General features: G+C 46.8%; 1 protein-coding gene across 4 annotated transcripts in view; it reads left to right on the plus strand.

The window, feature by feature from the left end:
- Positions 1-12,114, plus strand: part of LOC123757229 (uncharacterized) — a 58,260-nt gene that overhangs the window by 7,830 nt on the left and 38,316 nt on the right. For all 4 annotated transcript variants that reach the window (XM_045740719.2, XM_045740721.2, XM_069323753.1 and 1 more), the window contains exons 2-3: positions 7,902-8,729; positions 10,090-10,190. In XM_045740719.2, the coding sequence (XP_045596675.2) occupies positions 8,258-8,729; positions 10,090-10,190 (573 nt within the window). In that variant the 5' untranslated portion in view covers positions 7,902-8,257. The remainder of the gene's footprint in view (positions 1-7,901; positions 8,730-10,089; positions 10,191-12,114) is intronic.

Consider the following 12,114-nt stretch of genomic DNA (forward strand, 5'->3'; position numbering starts at 1 on the left):
TAGCACTCATGGCGCTTCGGGCAAGTCCTTAATCCTAATATTCATACACACACATCCCCAGGAAGCAGCTTTCTAATTCCCAGGAACCTATTTACTGCTAGGTGAACAGGCGCATCAGGAAGAAGGAAACTGTCCATTTGTTTCCGCCTCTGCCAGGGATCGACCCTTAGGACTATGAACCCCGAGCGCTGTCCACTCAGCCGTCAGGTCCCTCGTAATGTATTCATATCAGCATTTGGGTTGTTCTCGAACACACTATTAACATAATACATTAAATTGCGTAAGTAACTTATCACAACTAACTTGCTAACTAAATGTATTTGGGAGGTCGGTCCCTAAGCCCATTATGTCGCCTCTGTAACCTTTCCGCTACCTCCCACACGATGGGAATGAGGTGCATAATAAATGAACCAAACTAACTCACTCCAGATACAAACTGGACTACCATGGACTGTAACTGAAGGGTGAGTACGTGGTTATTTTTCTTACTAAATCTAAATATACAAGCAGCTTAATTGCGGTAAGGGCTACACGGGGCACGTGGAGGGGCTACAGAACTTTAATATATCTAAAGCTAATCTATTTTCGTCTGAAATTTGCATTCCTCGTGGCTGGATGGTTTGCCATACACGAACACGATTCATAAGTCAATATTTAAACATAATATATAAAGTCTTTGCAGTTGTATAGTACATTATCCCGACAAGTCTTTATACGGGGTCTGATAATTAGTCTCGTGGTGTAGTGGTAACACACTCGCCTGGAGTTTCGCGTGCTCTTTGTCCTGGGTTCGTATCCTGGCCGGGGAGGATTTACTGGGCGTCAATCTTGTAACTGTACCTACTGTTTACCAACAGTAAAATGGGTCCCTGGTTGTTAAACGATTTGGCGGGTCGTATAAGATTAAGGACTTGCCCGAAACACTATGCGTGCTGCTGGCTGTACAGGAATGCAAGAACTTGTATATATAAATAAATAAATAAATAAAAAATAAATTCAAATAATTAATCATTGAATGTGTCGGGGGACAGGAAGACAGTATGTGTTCATACACGGTAAACTTAAATAGAGGCGCCCCCCCCCTCCCAGGTCGAATTACTAATCCCTCCCAGGATACAACCCCACAACAAACTGACAAACTCCTGAGTACCTACTTACTGCTAGGTGAACAGTGCAATAGGTGAAAGGAAATGTGCAATAGGTGAAAGGAAATGAATTCTGGATTCGAATCCAGAATTCTCGATTGTGCGTCGAGAACGAATCCGACTGTATACTGTGATGCTTGGACAAGTTGGCTCGGTCCCTAATTTACACCTGTATAGTTTGCATCTTAATTGCTCATTGAATTGAAGAGATTAATTACCTGCAGCTACCTGCCACTGCACGTAACAGTAACCCAACTTGATTCAGTGAGTGAGAGACGCGTTTTGCTGTATATGCATCCGTGCCTAATATCTAAATTAATGATAGCCTCTCCTTTAACTAGAGAAAATCCTTGATAAACCAACTGAAGTTTCCAGACTTCAAAACGTACGTTTCTTCCGTACGTTTGCTCACAAGTTTAAATTAAATATATTTCTTGGTAGCGTTAGCCACAGCCGTTTATTATGTAAAATTATAGAAGTTGTAATGGCGTTCACATATACTCTTAATTTACGAGAATGATGGTTTTGAAAAAAGTGTACATAAAATATTTACTCATATAATTCATAAAATATTCATATTAATATGCACTTTGTTATATTCCTGCCTTGTGCAAATATTCAATGTGTATGTTAGCGGTAAATTTAAGCAAAGTAATTTTTTTCTAAACTCGAACACAGTCTTGTATTTTTGCTTAACGCACTGGGAGGCAGACGCATGCACACGCATATATACGAACACGTGCACTCACGACAATTGGGTTAGAGAAATAAGTACTGGATTTTAACTCCAGCAAATGTAAGGTGATGAAAATGGGAACACGAGACTGGAAATCAGCAGGATGATATACAATGAAGGGAAATATAATTCCTTGTCAAATAACTAACTAGTTTCTCCGTGTAACGACTAGTAGGGAGGTTATCTTGGTTATCTTGAGGTTATCTTGAGATGATTTCGGGGCTTTAGTGTCCCCGCGGCCCGGTCCTCGACCAGGCCTCCACCTCCCAGGAAGCAGCCCGTGACAGCTGACTAACACCCAGGAACCTGCTAGGTAACAGGGGCATAGGGTGAAAGAAACTCTGCCCATTACCTGGTTGATGGGGTTCTGGGAGTTCGTCTACTCCCCATATTGTATATTGTTTTCTCGCCGGCGTTGTTTCTCGCCGCAGCATTGTTTCTCGCCGGCGCCTGGGATCGAACCCAGGACCGCAGGATCACAAGTCCAGCGTGCTGTCCGCTCGGCCGACCGGCAAGTTCACGTTTCTCTCAGGCGTCTGCAGCTCTACTCATTGTATACTCCCCTTTCCTCTCCAGACAAACATCCAACTGTCTCCCGCAACCCCTCTGATACTCTTTCCTTTGCACCCCCCCCCCCACTCCATGCCCCCCACATCCACACGGGGTCATCCGTACACCCACAACAGTCTTTCATAACCTATAACTAGCATTTCCCCCCACCATCTTAAAGTCTGCAACACCCGCTTCCTGTACCCTCTCGCTCGTGACGCCTTTTCACATTGATACTCTTACCTCCCACCCCTCCTCCCCTCCCACAGTTCTACACCTTCCATACCAACAAATTTATCGCACCTGCTCTCCCTCACCCGCCCCTGCTCTCCCTCGCCCTCCCCTGCTCTCCCTCGCCCTCCCCTGCTCTCCCTCACCCGCCCCTGCTCTCCCTCACCCGCCCCTGCTCTCCCTCACCCGCCCCTGCTCTCCCTCGCCCGCCCCTGGTCTCCCTCACCCGCCCCTGCTCTCCCTCACCCGCCCCTGGTATCCCTCACCCGCCCCTGGTCTCCCTCGCCCGCCCCTGGTCTCCCTCACCCGCCCCTGCTCTCTCTCGCCCGCCCCTGGTCTCCCTCACCCGCCCCTGCTCTCTCTCGCCCGCCCCTGGTCTCCCTCACCCGCCCCTGGTCTCCCTCGCCCGCCCCTGGTCTCCCTCACCCGCCCCTGCTCTCCCTCGCCCGCCCCTGCTCTCCCTCACCCGCCCCTGCTCTCCCTCACCCTCCCCTGCTCTCCCTCACCCTCCCTTGCTCTCCCTCACCCTCCCCTGCTCTCTTTCGCCCGCCCCTCGTCTCCCTCACCCGCCCCTGCTCTCCCTCGCCCTTCCCTGCTCTCCCTCGCCCTCCCCTGCTATCCCTCACTCGCCCCTGGTCTCCCTCACCCGCCCCTGCTCTCCCTCACCCGCCCCTGGTCTCCCTCACCCGCCCCTGCTCTCCCTCGCCCGCCCCTGCTCTCCTTCGCCCTCCCCTGCTCTCCTTCGCCCTCCCCTGCTCTCCCTCGCCCTCCCCTGCTCTCCCTCGCCCTCCCCTGCTCTCCCTCGCCCTCCCCTGCTCTCCCTCACCCGCCCCCTATCACTAGCTTGCCCACCCCCCTCCCCTGCATCCCCGTCCACCTCCCTCACTCGCATGCAAGCCCCGCGGGTTAACAGGCACGAACAACCCCCCCCCCCCCCCCTCCCTACTAGTAAGCAAACACGCTAACTAGTGCTTGCTATATGGAGAGAAAGATCTGGGTGTTGGTATCACGCCGAACCTGTCCCCAGAAGCCCACATCAAAAGGATATAATCAGCTGCATATGCTAGATGGGCCAACATAAGAACTACCTTTTATAAATTTGCGTAAAGGAATCATTCAGAACCTTGTATACCACTTATGTCAGACCAATCCTAGTGTATGCAGCTCCAGCCTGGAGTCCATGCCAAGTTAAACACAAGACAAAGTTCAAGAAGATTCAGAGGTATGCCACCAGACTGGTCCCGGAACTGAGAGGGGTATGAACTATGAGGAAAGGCTACGGGAGCTAAACTTCACGTCCCTGGAAGACAGAGAAATGGGAGATATGATCAATACCTATAAAATTCTCAGGGGGAACTGACAGGGTGGGCAAAGACAAACTATTTAGCACGGGTGGGACACGAACAAGGGGACACAGGTGGAAACTTAGTACCCAAATGAGCCAGAGAAACAATTTTTTTTTTCAGTGTCAGAGTAGTTAATAAATGTAATGCACTAGTCAGTGATGTGGTGGAGGCTGACTCCATACACAGTTTCAAATGTAGATTTGATTGGATTCTTCAGCCCAATAGGCTCAAGAATCTGTACATCAGTTGACTGACAGTTGAAAGGTGGGATCAAAGAGCCAAAGCTTAATCCCCAGCATGCACAACAACTAGGCGAGTATACGGCCACCCCCTCGCTCACCCGCGCCCCCTCCCCTACCCACTCCCCTCCCCTGCCCTCTCCCCTACCCTGCCCACTCCCCCGTCCCCTAGCCTGTGTGCTCAAAACCCCCCTTGCACTTATGCTTTTAAGGACAGCAAGCAGTCAGATGTTTTGAACTGGAGGAATGTAACCAGTGGGATCCCACTAGGTCCACTAGTGGTCCTTGGACCACTACTGTTATTAATTTATGTGAACAACATATGCGTGCGAATAAGCTCATGCATGTCATTGTTTGAGCCCGTCCTCTGAGCAAATCCATTACCATGAGCATCAAAATGTCCCATCAAACCACCTAGATAGTTGCAGGTATGTAACGTCATATTTGTGATCTGAAACAGCCCCATGAAACAGCTGTATCCGACTTGAAAAACCCACCATGGACATTCCCCCGACGCACTTATTCCAGAGGAACCTCCAAGTGACTGCTGGATAGAAGCAGCCAGCGGAGAATCCACCCACCTTGACAGAGTGCAAGACTAGAACCCAGTGTGTAGAAAATCTCTGAGAAAGATGAAAAAACTGTGGAAACGAGTGATTGTCCCACACGACCAGATCGGCGGATTCTAAATAAACCCTGAAGACACAACGTCACAGATCCCCCACACCCGGTGCCCCCTTCTTGGATTTTCCTTACCACAAATTTCTTCAATGTCTACCACAGACCCCTGCCCCGGCACCCGGCAACACAAGCCTCTAGCTGGGAAACCCGTGGCTCGACCTCAAACCTAAACCCCCAGAGGTCATCCTCCACCCCTGACCCCCAGACCTGCCTACAAACCAGCCCGTCTCCCCCTTGGCCTCAGAAATTGCCATCCCGGCGACAAGTCCAACAAGCACGCAAGCCTCCCATGATGACACAACCCCAGATTTTCGGGATATCAGTCCTCAAGTGCCTTTTGTGACTGCTTTAGCGGACGACCTGACAGTCCAACCCCCGGATGCATGGCAACCCCTGATCGAGGAACTCGGTAGGCGTCCGACCCTGGCCCCAGCCATGGGCTCCCTTCCGGGCATCTGGAAGGAGGCACGAGTCCGGCGCGGCCTGGGGGAGAAAGCCCTTGGCTTCCTCCCGTTTCTCCCCCCCCCTAGGGACCTAGAAGAAGAATCTGATATCATGTTTCAGGTGTCTCTGCTAGGTGGGCAAACCAGAGGAGACAATAGGTAAAATCTTGCGGGAGGCCCACAAGAGACAGACCCTGGCCACCTGTGCAGCCCCTACCACTCCTTTCTCTAACAAACTCCATATCAGGTCTAACAGAGAACTAGAGCCTTACTCAAACTTTAGGAAAAACCCTGCCCCCAGCCCCAGACCCAACAACCAGTGACACCTCGACGGCCCCAGGCCCCAACAAACCGAGGTGCCCAGAGGAGAGTTAGCCTCCCGTGGGAGTTCCCAACTGGCCATATAAACCACAGGTCCAGAACACCGACGACGAGACCTCGCTCCCGGTCCTCACCTAGACACCCCAGGGACCCCTCCCAAACTCCCTCTCCACACATGAGGGGTCAGCCAACAGCAGGAACCAGCCCTGGACCGCAACACAGGACAGACGCAGTTCGGGATCCGACGCAGAAGCCTCGGCAAGAGGAACCGGCTCGAATGCCTGTCCCCAACCTGAACGGGGCAGCCCCTGAAGCTGCCCTAGTCTCATTACCAACTAAATCTCGCTCCGACTCCAAAACCCTCAGACGTTTGAGAGCCGAAAGCTGGGGGGTGGGGGGGGGGTTGCAGGGTGAACAACAGGGGAAGGACCAAGAAGCATGGACTGAACCAAAGTCGAAGCGACTAACGCCCCTAAATCTGAGTCCTTATGACCAAAACGAAGCAGTCTTGGGACATCCAGGTGGGCAACCAACCTAGCACGTTCCAGCAACCTAAACCTAACATGCAATGAGGATGCTGCTTGTACCTGAATATCAATGTTATCAGAATAGGTAAACTAGAGAACATTTCGCAAGACTCTGGGTCAAAGGTGTCGTTGACCCAACAGGCAGCATGATAGAGGCAGAAGCTGTGACTGTCACCCTGAGACAAGGGCGCACAGCAATCATCAAACTCATACGAGGCGAGCTGGAACTCAGACGACACATCCATAGGTCCACTAATCCCCGATAGGGTTTTCCAGGGCCTGTAGGCTGACTGTTATGGGAAACCCGGGCAAGGTGTTGCTAACAGGTTAAGCCCGAAGCTAACAAGGGGGAGATCAAATGCTGAAACCCCCTGCAATGTGTACAATCCCGAGGGGCCTAGCAGGGGGCCACCAAATTATTATAAGTGGTCCAATAGCCACACCAGGCAGACCCCCACCAGGCAAAGCAAACAAAAAGAAAAGAAATATCCAGCAAAAGTACAGCATCCCCAAAGGAAACAGGAACCAGCCGCTGCATAGGTAACTGGCTGTGCAACCCCTATATGTCCCAACCAGCAACAATACCACTCTTTATCCAAGGCCAAACAATGACTGACCACAAAACCCCAGCTGGCCCCAAGGGCGGGGTAAATGTCGAGGAGCAAGAACCCCTATGGAAATGGCTTCCGGAATGCACCAGGGGGGAAAAGAACCCTGACACTCAAGGGTAGTATACTCACAAGGTACTTGGGGAAGGCTGCCCTAGGCACATGCATCCCCAGTACATTTCAGGTACACCAGGCCACCACTCCACGAACAGCAGGGGACACCACTAAGGCAAAACACTGCATAGGGAATAAAGGCTATAGATGACGACCGCCCTGGATTGCATTAGCCGTCGAACTGGAATGGCTAGGTCGGCGGTGCATCGGTTTCAGGGTTCCCTCCTCCCGCTGGTGGGGGAGGGGGGCACGGCTGCATGGATGAGCTACACGGTGGTGGAGTGTGACTTTTGCTTGTTTCCTTGGGATTGGAGGATGTTCTGCCTCTTCGGTTTTTGGTTGCCATTATCTTGCTATGTGGAATCTGTTTTCTTATGCCTACCTTTCTGGGTGCCTAACCCCGGTTGATGGCAGATAAGGAAATCTCCCAACCATAGGGGGGTTTTCCCAGGGCCATTGCTCACTTTGTCTCTCTGAGGGGGGGGGAGCAAGTTCTGGTTTGTGGTACAATACCCGGTAGGCTGAGCTCCTATGACTAATGCCCTGGTCTAATGAAATGCATAAGCCCAATAGTTCCCGGAAACCGAAGGGGCTCCCCCACAGAAAAAATGTATATTGAGTTGTTTGTTTTATATAATAATAATAATAATAATAATAATAATAATAATAATAATTTTTTATTTAGGTAAGGTACATACATAAAGAGATTTTACAAAGTTTGTTGGCTTTATAGATAGAGCTAGTACATACAATGCCTAAAGCCACTATTATGCAAAGCGTTTCGGGCAAGAAACGCATATCGGGCATATCATTGGAAAGAGCAGAAAAATTGCCATCCTATTGAGCATAACACAATTAACATTTTAAATTTAAATTGTGTACTGTAGATCTCCATTAAAATTTAGTGCTTTGACTTTAGTAAATACTGTACCAGGTATAATCAATGTTTATTTCTGAACAGGTTCCTGGGAATCTACCTGAATAAGAAAAAATAATTACATATTCTACTGGGAAGAAACTGGCTGGCTTGGCACTTACAAGAGCTATGAAATGAAGACAGGAATACTTGCAAAACACAAATACCATAAGAATTTTACATATTTTCTCATAAATATGAGTCTTCTTATAAAGAACTATGGATGCCAGTGATGCTGCCTTCACATCACTGTACTACCAAACCTCTAATTTGGCTCTCCAATGCAAAGAAATACTTATAAATCCTTAGATTAACAGTATTAATACAGCCTTACTTCGCTAACAGTTCAGTTAACAAAAACCATATTTTTAACTTGTAGTTCCAACAGCAGTACAGTATTAATGATTATTATGGCACCAGAGCCACTCGTAGCATCACCCAATGCTAAATGTTTTGCAACTTCCGTGTTCTTGATGTGTTTTGGTGTTCATGCTGCATTCGTGGTGGCTGCAAGTCATCAACTCGGTGACACTGTGGTTGAAAGTTCAGGTTTAGGCACTGAAGATGTAAGAGCTGGTTTATGGCTGCCCATAAATAGTTGGCAACATTTCGAGGAAAATTTAAAAAATCGACAATTAAGAATACAGATAATAAACGATGTAGCTCTAAGCATTACAGAGAAAAACATGACAGTTAGAGATGAGAAGAGTGAGAGAGAAAAAGATAGGATAAATAAGGCAGAAAATAATAAAGCAAAAGAGGAGGTGATGCCATTTAAAGATGAAGCAAAAAATTTTACCGAGGATTATGTGGCAAAAATTCAGCCTAGCTCAACTGTCCAAAAGATAAAACCTCCACAAATACAAACATCAGGTAAGCTAAATTCAGATAACATTACAGTATTTAAATTGATCTTACATTCAATTATTCAAACAAAAATGCAGCATTATATAATTAAAGGAATATACAGTACTAATTAAGAGTTCACCCCATTATACCTATAGAAACTTTTAGCTGAATTATTCTGAGTTTTGCGTATTAGGGGGCTTTAATTAATATGCAACCTCTGTACTTTCAATAGCTCTGTATTATGTTATGTATACTTATTTCAGCCCATCCTTCTGTCTAGATTATACTTATAGTAACAATGCGGATTATCATACATATTTTGACATAATGGACGATTAGACAGTAGAATTTGTTACTACTGAATTTGAACAAACTGGAAAAGATTTTGTATTTGTTGCTAATGAAACCTAACCTAACCATCCTAGGCCTAATGTATGCTATCTTTTATTTATTTATTTATTTATTTATTTATTTATTTATTTGTTTATATATATATATACAAGAAGGTACATTGGGTTTGTGAGAATACATTGGATAGTACAGTATGTATTTACATTCTTGTAAAGCCACTAGTACGCGCAGCGTTTCGGGCAGGTCCTTAATCTAGCAGATAATTTTAAGTAGGTAATTTCTATCAGAATTGATAAATGATAAAGATACATTGCAAGAGAAAAATGAGATGAGAGAGCTTAGTAAGTATATTAAAGCACATTGTTATATTAAAGCTCTGATTGATTACATTGACAGCTTGATTAGTAATTTAAACAAGATTAATAGACACCATACAGCAGATTGACAGCACATAAGACAGCAATGATCACAATGGTAAAGATGTTCAGATTGGGTACATAAAGATTGGGAGACTGGGTAGCAAAAGATACAGATAAACAAGATTTATAAACACCATACAGCAGATTGACAGCACATATAAGAAGACAGCAATGATCACAATGGTAAAGATGTTCAAATTGGGAACATACAGGTTGGGAGATTGGGTAGCAATAGATACAGTGCAATTTTAAGGCAAAAAGTGAATAACTATGAAGATGAAATTAGGTACAGTACTTAGGAAATTAGGTATCTGAGGCCTAATACAGTATAGTAAATATATGTGCTATACTAAACCTAGGAATATTTAAGCTTGGTTTTAGCTTGATTTTTCCAGACTCTATAAAGTGAATACAGTACTATAGTACCAAGTTGTACTATCTAAATGTTCATTACATTAATGTGTGTTCGATGGTCTACATAGTTACAAAAAATACTATTTAAACAGGAGGATGGGTTGATATTTTATTAATGAATTACAGTACTGTATTATTATTATTATTATTATTATTTGTAATTTTAAGGTGCTTTTCATCATGTGTAATTTACCTTCCAGGATGGTTTTTTGACAGAGAAACTGTAGACGTTTTGACTATGCCTTACTTCTTCCCATCTGAGCCAACGTTGAGGGATCCGTACATTCTACGCCAACACTTGGTATGTTCACATTACAGTATATTTTAGATAATGAAAAGACTGGACTAGAAACTATTATTCTATTCAGATTTTTACTTAATATTTTTTTATCTTGATATCATTGATAAGGGAAAATAGTTCTTGGAGATCTGTTATTACTGAAAACTGAATGATATAACTTCCACCAGTCTCCGTGGTGTAGTGGTAAGACACTCGCCTGGCGTTCCGCGAGCGCTTTGTCATGGGTTCGTATCCTGGCTGGGGAGGATTTACTGGGCGCAAATCCTTAACTGTAGCCTCTGTATAACTCAACAGTAAAATGTGTACTTGGTTGTAACAACGATTCTTCGCGGCGGGGATCGTATTCCAGGGACCTGCCCGAAACGCTACGCGTACTAGTGGTTATCTTGAGGTTATCTTGAGATGATTTCGGGGCTTTAGTGTCCCCGCGGCCCGGTCCTCGACCAGGCCTCCACCCCCAGGAAGCAGCCCGTGACAGCTGACTAACACCCAGGTACCTATTTACTGCTAGGTAACAGGGGCATTCAGGGTGAAAGAAACTTTTGCCCATTTGTTTCTGCCTCGTGCGGGAATCGAACCCGCGCCACAGAATTACGAGTCCTGCGCGCTATCCACCAGGCTACGAGGCCCCACGTGGCTGTACAAGAATGTAACAACTCTTGTAAATATCTAAAAAGAAAACTTGGTTGATTCACATTCTATTAGTGACAGACTGACTTTGGAAAGCAGCCTGAGAAAACAATCTTTTCTGTGAATGAATGAATTAATTGATGATATCATTGAATCTTATGAAACATATATCAATGAAAATCATTTTGAGTAATGGAGTGACTTGAATTTGTGACCTGGTGATTCCCAGACGCCTGCTTTGACTGCTTGGCCACGGTGGTCCAAAAGTTGACCAAAGAATGAACCGAGACGGCCTGTCTCGGTTCATTCCCCTGTCCACGGAATGAACGGTTGACTCGGACTCCTTTCGTTGGCTCTGCAGGATGTATGTACTCCCGGACATTGACTTGTTCGTGTCGGTGGGGTTTTGGCATCTCCCTGTCTATGTGGCGCCCTTCCCAGGCTGTGAGGCTGTCGCGGTGGATGTCTTTCGGCACAACTGGTCGAGGTGGGGTTACCTGTACCTCTTCCCCCCCAGTCCAGTTGTTATTCGGATTCTGGCTCGATTGGAGTCCTACCAAGGGAGAGTAGTCCTCATGGCCCCTTGGTGGCCAGCCCAGCCTTGGTTCCAGGTGCTGCTTGCTCGACTTGCGAACCCGGGATGATTTCTGCGGCTCTGCCTCTTCCAGCAGGTCGGCCTAGTCTGGTACATGGCTGGTTCAGTCTTCTCCTCTGTTCTTTGCGTCTTGTCTTTGATGCGGGTTTATCACCATCTGTATGGTGATCAGGTGGCTTCATTGATGGTATCCCACCTGCTAGCTTCGTCTCGATGACAGTTTGAAGTTTCCTGGCGGTCTTTCCACCATTTTCTCTCTTCATAGGTTGTATTCTATTTCTGATCAGGTTGTCTTGTCCTTTCTGTCTTGGCTAATTCAGGACCGTCATTTGATGCCTAATACTGTCGCCCTGTATCGTGCGGCGCTAGCGGAGCCTCTCCAGCTTGTGTTCGGGGTGGATGTTACTTCTGCCCTGTTCCGTAAGCTTTCTTGTGCTTTGTTTCACCTCTGGCCTGCTCATGTGTCACCTGAGCCGTCCTGGTCTTTGGACAGGGTGCTCTCCTATCTTTTCTCTCCTTGGTTTGTGATGGCCCCTTCGGTTCAAGATTGTTTTTCCAAGGCTCTGTTTCTGTTGGCATTGGCTTACTGGGGTCGGGTCGGTGAGGTTCATGCTCTCCTCCGGCACAGGGATTTCTGCTCTTTGTGGTCCTGGTGGTCGGTTTGTTCAGTTGCAGCCTTCTTCTTTTCTGACAAAGAAC

The sequence above is a fragment of the Procambarus clarkii genome, chromosome 13, assembly GCF_040958095.1.
Source record: "Procambarus clarkii isolate CNS0578487 chromosome 13, FALCON_Pclarkii_2.0, whole genome shotgun sequence".
NCBI lineage: Eukaryota > Metazoa > Arthropoda > Malacostraca > Decapoda > Cambaridae > Procambarus > Procambarus clarkii.